The sequence below is a fragment of the Dipodomys merriami genome, unplaced genomic scaffold, assembly GCF_024711535.1.
Source record: "Dipodomys merriami isolate MVZ:Mamm:240054 unplaced genomic scaffold, mDipMer1.0.p SCAF_62, whole genome shotgun sequence".
NCBI lineage: Eukaryota > Metazoa > Chordata > Mammalia > Rodentia > Heteromyidae > Dipodomys > Dipodomys merriami.
Window position 1 is genome coordinate 2,346,807 of NW_027206202.1, and position 12,319 is coordinate 2,359,125.

Below are 12,319 nucleotides of genomic sequence, written 5' to 3' on the forward strand. Positions count from 1 at the left end.
TTGTGTTTATAAGGTACAATGGTCCCCTTTTCTAACTTGATCTTACTTGGTAATTGTATCAGTCAGCACAGACTGGAAGAAAAACTCAGATTTGCTCATGTTTCCTGTCTAGCCCTGGATATAGGGACAGGGAGATCATTTCCAGCCATAGGCTGGTGAACGCCATCTTGGCATGGGTGGGAGGGCACTTTAGTAAATGCTGGAGGACATGACACATGGCACTTTGACCAGCGCAAACTGCATGGTTGTGGCCCCTAAGAAGGGGTGGGAGAGGCAAGGCCCTACATGCTGGAAATATTTGCTGAGTAGCAGCTGTGGTTTCCTTGGTGAACATACATTAAGCTTGTGGTCGTGTCTGAGGTTACTGTGCACAGGTGGATGGACACTGGCTTGAGAACCTGGCTGTGAATAGATCCCTGCGACTCTGTTAGGCTCCTTTTGTCCTCACTCCCCAGTGGTTCCTTTTCCTTCTTTAGCTTTATACTTTAAAACCATCTCAAGCCTGTAGAGTTAAGGTTAAGAGAATGAGAACAATTGCTTATCTTTTACCCACGTTCACTGATAATGCTTTGCTACACTGGGTTGAAGTTCTTCCTCCAATATATAATTAAGAAAGAAACAAACCCAGACATTTAAAGTAAGTTGCAGACGTTGACATTCTGCACCTGAATTACTAACCTTTATGTATAACTCACAAGATGTTAAATGTTTTTTATACTACACTTTCATTTAGCATTTAAACCACATTCAAGAGTTCCCCAGTTGTTGCCAAATTGTCCTATTTGGCATTTTTTGAGTGGAGGCAGTTCTGGGGTTTGAACTTGGAACCTCACACTTGTTAGCTGGCAAGATACTACTGGCCTCCATCCCCCTATTTGCCTTTTTTTTTTTCTGTGTGTGTGTGTGTGTGTGTGTGTGTGTGTGTGTGTGAGTGTGTGTGTGTGTGTGCGCGCGCGCGCTCGTGTGCGTGTGTGTGTGCGTGTGTGTGTGTGCGTGTGTGTGTGTGTGTGTGTGCGTGTGTGTGTGTGTGCGCGCACACACACCAATCCTGGGGCTTGAAATCAGGGTCTGTGCATTGTCCCTGATCTTTTTGCTTAAGGCTAGTGCTCTATCACGGAGCCACAGCTCATGGACTTTCCTGCCTGGCCTTGCTTCAACTCTGATGCTCAGATCTCAGCCTTCTGAGTAGCTAGGATTACAGGAGTGAGGCACCAGCACCGAGCTCTCTATTTGGATTTTTAAAAGCCCAAGAAGATGCGGTGTTTGATTGTCACCTCTTTCAATACAGAAAGCAGCCCAGTTTTGTTTCAAATGCCCTCTGCATTCTTAAAGGCCCAGGCTTGTTTTCTTGCTGAGGTCCTTAGTCAATCTGTCTGATTCTTCCCAACAGGTTGGGGGCAGTGGTGGTGTGCTTTCTGTTATATCACCGGTGCTTATTTTGTTTTCCAGGCAGTTTCTGACAGCCTATCACTTGGAAAGTATCTTTGCCTCAAGATCCTCCCACCTCCTCTCCTGAGTGCTAGAAAAACAGGCATGCCCCACCATGATTGTATAATACACTGTTCCTGTGGAAGTACCACAGTTAATGGCCTGTTCTATTATTCATACTTACAATGCTTTCAAGGCTTTAAGCTTCCATTCCTATAAATATACTTGTTTCTTTTTTAATTTCCCCTATGATGGAGGTCTGGACTTTCATTTGGCTTTCCCCCTACGCTGCTTCTCCAGGGCCTGTGTGCTCTTAGGAAAATGTCTGTCTTGCATGGGTTTCTCACTTGGTAAAAGCCTTTGTGCTTGCAGTAGTTTGGGGTGATTTCCAGGTCAGTAGTGTAATAAGTGTGCTTTCACTCCATTTCCAGGTCTCTGTGACTAGGCCTATTGTAGGCCACTGTCATCTTCTATCAGTCTTGGGTGTATGGCGACATTATCTATGGGCATACTTTTTCTGATGAGTAAACCAAGACAGCTACAAGCAGAGTTGGGGCACAGTTGAGCCCACACAACTCCTGAGAGCCTCTTTCTGCCATACTCTCCCTTGGAAGTTACTTTAGCCTGTAGAGCGGCTGGTGAGCCACAGTGTTCCAGACAGGATTGAGCTTACTTTCAGGTGGTGGACTGCTCTCCCTGGGCTTCGCTGAGCCATGGGGTCTCCATCCAGACCTCCCTGGACCTTCTGTGCTAGGTGCTCTGCTAGGATTGTTTTTGAGCCTTGCCTCTAATCCTCACAGCAAGTCTGCCTCAGGGCACGAGCGGGGATCCTGCCCAAGGCATCTGGCCAGCTGCTAACCCTGTGTGTCATATCAGGGGCTCCCTGCCCTTCTGTGTTGGCTGCAACTGCCTTCATTTTCCCTTTGTGTACTATATGGGATCATAACATGAAATCATATATCGGCATTTTGCTAGAATTAGAGATATCATTGGAGTGTCTACTCTCTTGATAACGATAATATGTATTCTCAGAGCACAGACCTGAAAGGCCTAATGGGTTGGCCAGGTAATTTATTCCTGGCCCCAGCACCATGCTCCACTGCATGCCTCATGTGGATTAGTTCTGGTGGAAGAAGGCTGATCCAAGTGTGGTCTCTTGCCTGTGGTAATCAGTCACCACTGCCATTTCCCTTACTGGTCTGTTCTCCCTCTGTAGGTCATGGTTAAGGCCAAGGCCACCATACCTAGCTTAGGATTATAGCTCAGTTTGTCTTTTGTGTGGACTTGTAGCTGATGAGTAAGGCAAAACAGAGGTAAAAACTGAAGTGAGTAGGCAGGCAGACAGCTAGAGTCTTGGCAGTAAAAAATAAGGAGGCGGAGAGGGACAGAGGGAAGGAGGGAAGTATTTAACAGAATTAAGAGAGAATGTGTTCTTTTAGCAAGACAGGTTTCTCTCCCATTTGTTGTGTTCCCTCTTACAGAACTGTATCCTCAGGCAGCTCATAACCTGCAACTTAATCTTGATTTGCAGCCAAAGTGATCATCCACCAGACACTTAGTGTTTTGGAAGATATTGTGGAGAACATCTCTGGGGAGTCCACAAAGTCTCGGCAGATCTGCTACCAGTCACTGCAGGAATCTGTTCAGGTCTCTCTGGCCCTCTTTCCAGCCTTCATCCATCAGTCAGGTAGGAGCCTCGAGGGTGGAGTTGCTGCAGAGCTGTGTGTCTGCACTTGCTCAGTGGAGGGAAGCTGACGTCAGCAACAGGGCTCTGCTTCTTCGGAGCATCTGGGCTGAGGCTTCATGGAAAAGTGAGCAGAGCACTCAGTAGGGGCCCTGGCACATGTCACGAGCCCCTGAGTCACTTGCCGCCTCCTGTCTAGTCTTCATTTTAAGCCCTCATCTTCCCTGAAGAGGGAGGATGAGAGGATGAGACAGTGGTAGGCCTCACACAAGAGAGGCAGGGCGCCTTGTTGTATGTGCTTGCTTCTGTGGCAAGGCAAGTTTGACTGAGATGCTCCCCTAGCTACCCTGTCACTGCCGCTGGCACTTGACAGTGTGCTCCAAGCTCCGTGGATGTACTTTACTTGTCAGGCTCTCCTAAAAGCATGTGTAGTAGACTTGTCAGTGGATGAGTGTATTCATTCACCAGTCAACTTGTATAAATGAATTGTGTGCAGTAAAGGCCAAAATATACTGAGTAAAGATGATCTTTGAAATCTGTTAGTTAAAGCCACACTAGCTGGAACCAGTATTTTCTGCAATTAGTCCATTTAATGGACCTGGGCCAAGGCACCAGAGTACACCTTCATCCTCCACTTGCAGCCACTTACCCTGACCTGACTGCAGGGATTGTCAGTCATAAAGAGAAGTAGCTAAAGCCCTTAAGTGTTGACCCAGTTGAGTAGTTTTGTCAGTGTGAGCACAATATAATGTATCTGCAGTAAAGACTGACCATTGCTGGATGCTGAGCAGTGAGGGCGGATCTGGGCCACCTCCATTTTCTATTGGTGGGCCATATAGCAGCACTTCTCTGCACAGAGCTATTTGCTCAGCAGGTCCTTGATCATTTTCCACTTTCCATCATTGGCTGATGGTTTGGAGAAATTTCTTCCAGCAGGAAGCCTTAGAGAGAGAGAGCAGCATGGATGTAGTCAGTGGAGGAGCTGAGGCTCCGCTGGTCCCTGGTGCATAGCTCTGACCGTTTGTTTGTCCTTTACTTAGATGTGACTGATGAGATGCTGAGCTTCTTCCTCACTCTGTTCCGAGGCCTTAGAGTACAGATGGGCGTGCCTTTCACTGAACAGATCATACAGACCTTCCTCAATATGTTTACCAGGTAACCACATGCCTGCTGCCTAGGAGTTTCAGCTAGGGGAGATGTCAGGAGGCCTGGCTCCAGAGCCCGGGACTTGGTACTCCTTGTCTTCACTCACCACAGGTGCTAGTCATGTGGGTCCCCAGAGAAAGAAGCAGTTCTTGTATTACTGTATGGTTTCTCTCTTGTCCACAGAGAGCAACTGGCTGAAAGCATACTCCATGAAGGCAGCACTGGCTGCCGAGTGGTGGAGAAGTTCCTGAAGATTCTGCAGGTAGTGGTACAGGAGCCTGGCCAGGTGTTTAAGCCCTTCCTCCCCAGCATCATCTCCCTCTGCATGGAGCAGGTGTACCCCATCATAGCTGAGGTAGGTGGCCCCTACGCCATTCCTTACACTGCCTCTGCTTGCCACTGGGAGATGGGGGGAGGAGTTGGGGATGAAGCATAAAGGTAAAGCGCACTGTGGTAGTTTTGGGTTTTTTTTTTGGTTGGTTGTGGGGCTTGAACTCTGGGCTTGGGCGCTGTCTCTCAGTTCTTCAGCTCAAGGCGAGTGCTCTTCCGCTGGGCCATAGTGCCACTTCCAGATTTCTAGTGGTTTATTGGAGATGAGAGTCTCATGGACTTTCCTGCCCAATCTGGCTTTGAACCATGATCCTTAGAACTCAGCCTCCTGAGTAGCTAGGATTACAGGTGTGAGCCACCAGCGCCCGGCTGCACTGTGTTTTAAAGTCTATCTGTGATTTAAAATATTCTTGCAAAGTAGTGTTTTTTTCCAAGATAAAATACCTTTAGCCTTGGTAGTATTGTTAATAGTTGATCAGATTAATTGGAACTAGTCTAGTGTAAGCATAACAGGTTAGTCATAAGATTGAGGGATACGCCCAAGCCAATCTTCATTGTCAGTTTATAATGTGAAGTGCATGTCTGCTGTTCTGTCCATGCCAGCAGCACCACCAGTATGCTTTCCTACCAAGAGCATCCACAGTCTCAGAGATTCAGGGCAAGTTCTTGGAACTGTGTAAACCATTCACTGTCATAGGAAGTTCTTTGTCCTTTGAAAACACTCAGGTACCTGGCATGAGAAGATCCAAGATAAGTAGGGGTGTAACTTGGATTTATACTAGTAGTTACATAAGAGCTGAGCCTCTTAACTAACTGAACCAGAACAGAAGTGAGTCCAGGTGCTTTGCCCCCAGAGACACCTGTGAACCCTGTACAGCTTCTGCCGGGGAAGCCTGTCAGCTCAGGTGCCAGTTGAATTTTAATCAAAGCTGGATTAAAGATCTGTGGCCATTTAATTTTGAATTCTGCAGAGACGTCTAGAATAATGAGACCTGCATGTTCTCTAGTGACTTGAGATTTTGGTTGAGCTAGAGACTTGTGCTCTGTGGGGCCCTGCTTCTCAAAGAATCCTGGCTGCATTGAAGACCAGAGAGGCCCAGGTGGCAGTTAGCTCAGCTTGTAACCTCCAAGGTCCTCATTAGCAGTTCTGTGTGCTTCCTGGCTGCTCTTAAACTCACCTTGTCTGTGGACAGCGGAGCTGCTTCGAAGGCATCGTGTCTTCACCCTTGGAGGTAGCACAAGGCCAGTAGGTTAGCCAGGACAAAAGGAGATGGCACAACAAGGAGGAGAGAGCACATCAAACCAGCTGTTTTCTGACAGGAAAATCCATATTCTTATTGTTCCTCCACAGAGTAGCTCTTTTTCCTGGCAGACAAAGCCTAATGCTCCTGTCAGAAAAAGGGTATTTTGTATGCACCTAGCTCAGGTGCAGGCTTGTCTCTGCTACAGAGTACCCCTGTGTGAGTGCTTACTCCACAGAACTTGATGCCCTCTGGACAGGAAGGGATAGACACAGAGGGGGCACTGACACTCTGGGATGCCGCTAGCATCTCAGGTTTCTGTGTTGCCCTGGGCCCAACCTGAGAGTGGCCGCCAGAGCTACATGAAGGGTGTGTGAGCAACCAGCCACAGTGCTTCATGCCTGTAATCCCAGCTCGTGGGAGGTGGAGGCAAGAAGCCACCCTGGGCAAAGGTAGTAAGTCCCTATCTGAAAAGCAAAATACTTGTCCCCCCCCCCCAAAAAAAAAAAAAAGAAAGAAAAGGGAAAAAAAAAGGCTACAGACTTGGCTTGCTAAGCAAGTGCAAGTGTCTTGGTTCAATCCCTAGTACCACATGCAAAAAAGAGGAAGGCTGACCTCTCATATCTCCCCAGCGCCCTTCCCCTGACGTGAAGGCAGAGTTATTTGAGCTCCTCTTCCGCACTCTCCATCACAACTGGCGATACTTCTTCAAGTCCACGGTTCTGGCCAGTGTGCAGAGGGGGATTGCTGAGGAACAGATGGAGAATGAGCCCCAGTTCAGCGCCATCATGCAGGTGAGGCGGACGGCTGACGAATGACCCCAGAAAGGGTGGGCCTTGTCCTGAGTTCCTCCTTGACCTACCGTCCCTTGGCTTCTTGTCTGGAATAGAGCCCTGCTTCCTCCCAGCTGGTCACCACAGCTCTGAAGTCACAGGTTCTAGGGCACTCACTGAGTGTGTAGAGACCAGCTCCACCTGGCATGACACTGTGGATGTAAGCCCAGCACTAAGACTGCTGGGGTCACACAGACGATATTTCAAAGAAGGGAGGAGGGAGGGGAGAAGAGGAAGCAAGAGAAGGGGAGAGGAGGGAAAAGGAGAAGGGAGAGGGGGAGGAGAGGGAAGGAGATACCACTTGCATCTGAGGAAAATAACTGGATAGATGTTAATACCAGTTTTGAGCTTAAACTGGGAAAAATGCAGCCTATAGACAGTACTCACTGTCAGACGACTGTTTTCCCAATGGATCTTCAGCCTCCTCACCAACACACAGAATGTACACGCATGACTGGGTGACAAAGCACATGCCCTACCACTGGCTCCTCCATCTCTTCTTCACCAAGGACTGGTCTTGAATGATCAGGGGTTTGCTCCTCCCCACCCCGCCTTCCCTTCATCTGTCTAAACTCTGCTCTTGCTTTATTAAAAACCCTTGTCCCCCACTCAGGGATGGTAAGAGCCACTTTGGAACATACTTTCACAGTTTGGCAACTTTTTATAATGTGAAATATATAGTTGAGCATATATATAAGCTAGTATTCCCACCTCTTAAGTATTTTACCGAGGAAACATATGTTTCGACAGCTTTTACACAGATGGTTACAGTGGCAAGTTCATAATTGTTCCAAACTGGAAACAACCCAAGTGTCCATCAGTTGGTGAATCGACTCACCAGCTGCTATGGACATACAATAAACCACTCAAAAAGTAAGGGACTCATATTGGTACAGACAACAGAGATGGATTGTAGTGCATTGCTAGGTCCGAAAGGCTTTGTACCATCTGACTCCATGCCATTGTATGCCATCATGGGAGTGGAACCATGGGGTCAGAAAACGAGCTAGAGCAGGGCAGGACTGCTGGAACTGTGGCTGCAGGGACGAGATCCTTTCTCAGAGCTATAGTTGGCCGCTTCTCTAGGGAGGGTTCTTGCAGGTCCCTGGCCCCTTAGGGTGCTTTGTGTTGTGAGGGGGGGGGGGGGGTTGCTTTTGTCCTGAACTAGTAACTTTTTGTTTTGTCAGTCATGGGGCTTGATCTCTGGGCCTGGGTGCTGTCCCTGAGCTCTTCAGCTCAAGGCGAGTGCTCTACCACTTGAGCCACAGCGCCACTTTTCTGGTGGTTAATTGGAGATGAGTCTCATAGCCTTTACTGCCTGGGCTGGCTTTGAGCGTGATCCTCAGATCTCAGCCTCCTGAATAGCTAGAATTGCAGGAGTGAGCAACCAGCACCTGGCGCTGAACTAGTAACTTGCATGCACAGAGATTCTAATGCCGAGCAAGGAGCCTAGGGTTTGAGGCCCCTGAGATCAGGTTGCTGAGGCATGAGATGGCTGCCAGAGGGATTGATTGGTCTTCTTATTAGGCAGTCTTTATTGCCTGTTAAGATTATAGAGGGATTTGACTATCCTTGTGAGCTTCTTCAAAGACGGTCCCGTGAAGGGACACTAGAGGTTTCCTAGAAATGGTGCAAGGTAAGACCAAAAATAACGGCCCAGTGGAGAACAGATTGCGGAGTCCTGAGCAGACAGGTCAGGAGAACTGAGACAAGGGCTGGTCCGAGGGAGCTTAAGTGCTGCTTACAAAATGGTGTCTTATTTCCCAGGCTTTTGGGCAGTCCTTTCTCCAGCCTGATATCCATCTTTTCAAGCAAAATCTCTTCTACTTGGAGACCCTCAACACCAAACAGAAGCTGTACCACAAGGTAATTGTGCATCTGTCTCTTGGAAAGATACTGAATCCAGTCCCCCTGAGCTGAGCCCTGCACCCTTGACTCCTGGGTCAGGGAGCGTGAGTGTGGATGGGGTGGAACCGGGGCAGCCCCATAGGATCTGAGGGAGCCTCATGGCCAACATTGCCCACCCCTCTCCCTGCAGAAGATCTTCCGGACAACCATGCTGTTCCAGTTTGTGAATGTGCTGCTCCAGGTCCTGGTCCACAAGTCCCATGACCTTCTGCAGGAGGAGATTGCCATCGCCATTTACAACATGGCTTCCGTTGACTTCGATGGCTTCTTTGCAGCCTTCCTTCCAGAGTTCCTGACCAGCTGTGATGGCGTGGATGCCAACCAGAAAAACGTGCTGGGACGGAACTTCAAGATGGATCGGGTGAGTCAAAAGGGAGGCCAGGCTGCGAGGAGGCAGTGAGAGTTCTCAAGCCTGGCGTTGGTTCAGTGAGGCGGGCAGCTGCTCGTGGCACGCATGGCCTCTGGCATGGTTTATGCCCTTGGTAGCGCGGGGCAGCTTGTTCAATGCCAGGATGACTCAGTGCTGTGCTTGGGTTGAGGACACACTTTCCCACCCTTGGGGTCTGTAGCCATATGGCTGAGTCTCAGCCATTAAGACCCAAGTCCTGGCCCAGCAGGCCATCTTCTGTACACACTCCCCCCTGCCAGTGCAGGCCTCCACTGGGGTGAGCAGCGGGCAGTGGGCAGCGAGCCTCGACAGGGACAGCTGACCAAGTCTAACAGAAGCCACGCTCACTCTGCCAACACCTGGAGACGGCTGAGAGGATCGGTGCTGGGGAGCTCTTCGCAGCCACCCCTAGCACCATGTAGGCTGAGCTGCACCGTACAAGGAGGAGCATACGTTCCTTGTGCCTGTGTTGCCGGGGGGGGGGGGGGGGGGGAGTGTCTGGCTCTGGGCTCAGCCCCACCTCAGGTGGGGCTGAGGTGCTGATGTCTCTGAAGGCCCACGAGCCATTGCTGCTGATGTTTGTGTCCCATAATGCCCAGCTTTCCCCAGCCTGGCTTAGCTGTTCTTCCCTCAAGTTTACTGCCTCTTCCACCCCAGGCATCTGGCTTGGGGGCCCTCCTTGGAACTCTTCTTACAGGACAAGTAATTCCTCTTCCACCAGTCAAAGCATGAGATGCTGAGAGTCTGCACTGTCCCCTGGGTACCCACGCATCTTGATTCCTGCCCCTGGGCAGCGCATCCCTGGCGGCTGCGCTTGAGGGCTCGGCCTCCCGCTGCTGTGCCAGCTCTTTTTGCTTTCTGCTTCCTGCCTCTTGCTTCTGTCTTGGGATTCAGCTTCGGGAAGTTTGTCTCGGACTCAGGTCCTACTGTACTTTGCCTTGGAATCTTCCTTCGGCATTCTGTCCATTTTCTCATCTTTCATCAGAAGCTATCCAGGGTGTCTATTAAAAATGGAGAAATGAATTACTGTGTTCCACCAAGAAAATTCTGCCTTGGTGTTTGAGAGCCACTGATTTTTAAGGGACATTCCATAGTTGGTTTTCTTTAGGATGTATAAAAGGTCACACTTGCCCTTCCCTCCCTCCCCCTCCTCTCACTCCCTTTTCTTCTCCTTCCTTCTCTTCATGTTTGTGTGCTTGCGCGCTCTCTCTCTCTCCCTCCCTCCCTCACTCCCCCTCTCCCCTTCCCCTTTCTCCCTTCCTCCTCTCCCCAATATGTATGTGTGTTGCTAAAGCCAAACTGCCTCTTAGCCCAGTGCCAGGTGCTACCCTGGGGTTTGGGGTCCGCAGCACAGCGCCCCCTGTGGGCCACACTGCCCAGCACTTTTCCTGCCTGGGTCAGTTAATCCTCAGCCACCACTGTTCTCTTCCTAGGCTCGGGAGGCAGCCAGGGGGTTGGCAGTGTAGAACCTGGAAGTATAGAGCTGGGGCGGGGGAGCTGAGCTGGCACTGCGGCTGCGGAGTTGTGGCGTGAGCCCAAATACCCACCTGGCTCCTGGGGCAGAAGCAGAGGGCCCTGAGCTGGGTCTGGAAGAGGAGCAGAGATAGTAGAAGTGTCGGGGAGGAGCAGGAGGCCTGAAGCTGTGCAGCACTGCCTGTGTTGCCATCTGGGGATGCCGTTACCTCCACTGGCCGTGGGAGAGGAGGGGCGGAGGGCAGCCAGGCTGGCGCTCGCTCAGGCTGGATCCTTCTCCCTGTCCACGAGAACTGGGCCAGGCTGCGTGAAGCTGCGCCCAGGGCTGGGGTGGCCTAGGCAGCCGATGCCGGGAATCACTTTCCACAATGCCAGGAGGTCCCGTTTGCCACTCCTCCTTGCCCACAGTGCCTTGCACGCAGAACCGTGAGTTGTCTCAAGGACTCTCAGGGCTTGGGTGTGGAGGCAGCTGGCGGGCTCTGGCTGGTAGGGATCGGAGGTGCTGGGGGACAGTGGGTCTTGGGCTGGGCTGCAGCTGTGCCCTTGCCTTGCAGGACCTGCCCTCGTTCACCCAGAACGTGCACAGGCTGGTCAACGACCTGCGCTACTACCGGCTCTGCAACGGCAGCCTGCCGCCGGGCACCGTGAAGCTCTAGGGCTACCCGCATCGCCCACCACACCATGCCCACCCCAGCACAGAGCCCCTGACAAGTCTCATCACTCCTGAGCAGCGTGGCTAGCCTCCACCCTCCTGCCGCCACCCAGCGGAGCTGGCTCACCTCCCTGTGTGCACTGGCGGAAGCCGAGGGCGTTGGGAGCAGGCCGAGGCCTGTGTGCCAAGGGGCCCAGGGGGCACCCGGAGACCCCACGGGTAGTCCACGCCGATCCTGTGCGTATCAGTCACGGGGCAGAACCGCCAAGGACAGCTTGTGACAGTGCCACCTTCTCACCATTCCACCTCTGCCATCCCTCCCCGGCCTGGCAAGTCAAGGACAGACAGACGACCGACCAGAATGAACTCTGTCAAGCCTCCCTCCCCTCCAAATGCCTTGAAGTCTCTGCTCTGCCAGAGACTCACAAAGACTCATGTTTTGTTGTTGTTTTCTCATCATTCCATTATGATACTAAGAAACTAAGAAGCCTAATGGAAAAATAAAGTGCTTACGTTGTTGTTATAGCCGTGGGCGTGGTAGACACGGGGATTAGGGAACTGGAGCCTCCTTGCGGCCAGCGGCCAGCTGAGAGTCTCAAGGGGCACTGAAGGAAGCACCTCGCTGGGGGGGGGGCAAGGGGGCACGCCGCATCCCATCCTCTAGGTAGCATCTCCTTTGAGCAGGTAAAGAAGCAGGCTCCCCATTTCTCTACAGAAAGGAGGTAGGTCGTCATGACGGTGGTCCTGTGGGGCAGGGAGCTGGGCTTGCCGCTCTGGGAAGCCAGGGTCCCACTCTGCTGCCACCCGTATGCCAGCTAGGGCTTGTCCCCTGGGACTCGGCCTGACAGGCCAGCAGAAGGACAGGTCGGAGCAGGTGGCGGAGAGAAGGGGACTGTTCCACAGGCTGGGAGTGGACAAGACTCCAGCTCTCTAGCGTGTCGGACAGCTCAGCCTTCCATCCATTTGCGGGAGTAACGCTCCTCAGATGTTTCCCAAACAAATCCTGTTCTGCTGACTGGAGGGGCAGGGCTGGGGGGGGGCGGGTCACACCTCACTTCAAAAGACTGGCTCCCTTGAAAATGAGAGTGGATTCTAGAGCAGGGGCGGCTCGGGTACTGGCTCACAGGCATGATCAGGTGGAAAGAAGGCAGCTGTGGGGGTTGGTGGTGTGGCTTTTGCTTGGGAGCGGCCCGTACTGAGTCCTGGTGTCAGAAGCTACGGCCTGAGACCTTCAAC

General features: G+C 51.5%; 1 protein-coding gene across 2 annotated transcripts in view; it reads left to right on the top strand.

The window, feature by feature from the left end:
* Xpo6 (exportin 6) overlaps positions 1-11,608 on the top strand; it is an 89,982-nt gene extending 78,374 nt beyond the window's left edge. For both annotated transcript variants that reach the window (XM_070004275.1, XM_070004276.1), the window contains exons 18-24: positions 2,960-3,115; positions 4,153-4,267; positions 4,442-4,613; positions 6,462-6,623; positions 8,430-8,528; positions 8,701-8,931; positions 10,986-11,608. In XM_070004275.1, coding sequence (XP_069860376.1) covers positions 2,960-3,115; positions 4,153-4,267; positions 4,442-4,613; positions 6,462-6,623; positions 8,430-8,528; positions 8,701-8,931; positions 10,986-11,087 — 1,037 coding nt within the window. In that variant the 3' untranslated portion in view covers positions 11,088-11,608. The remainder of the gene's footprint in view (positions 1-2,959; positions 3,116-4,152; positions 4,268-4,441; positions 4,614-6,461; positions 6,624-8,429; positions 8,529-8,700; positions 8,932-10,985) is intronic.
* The last annotated feature ends 711 nt before the right edge of the window (positions 11,609-12,319 follow it).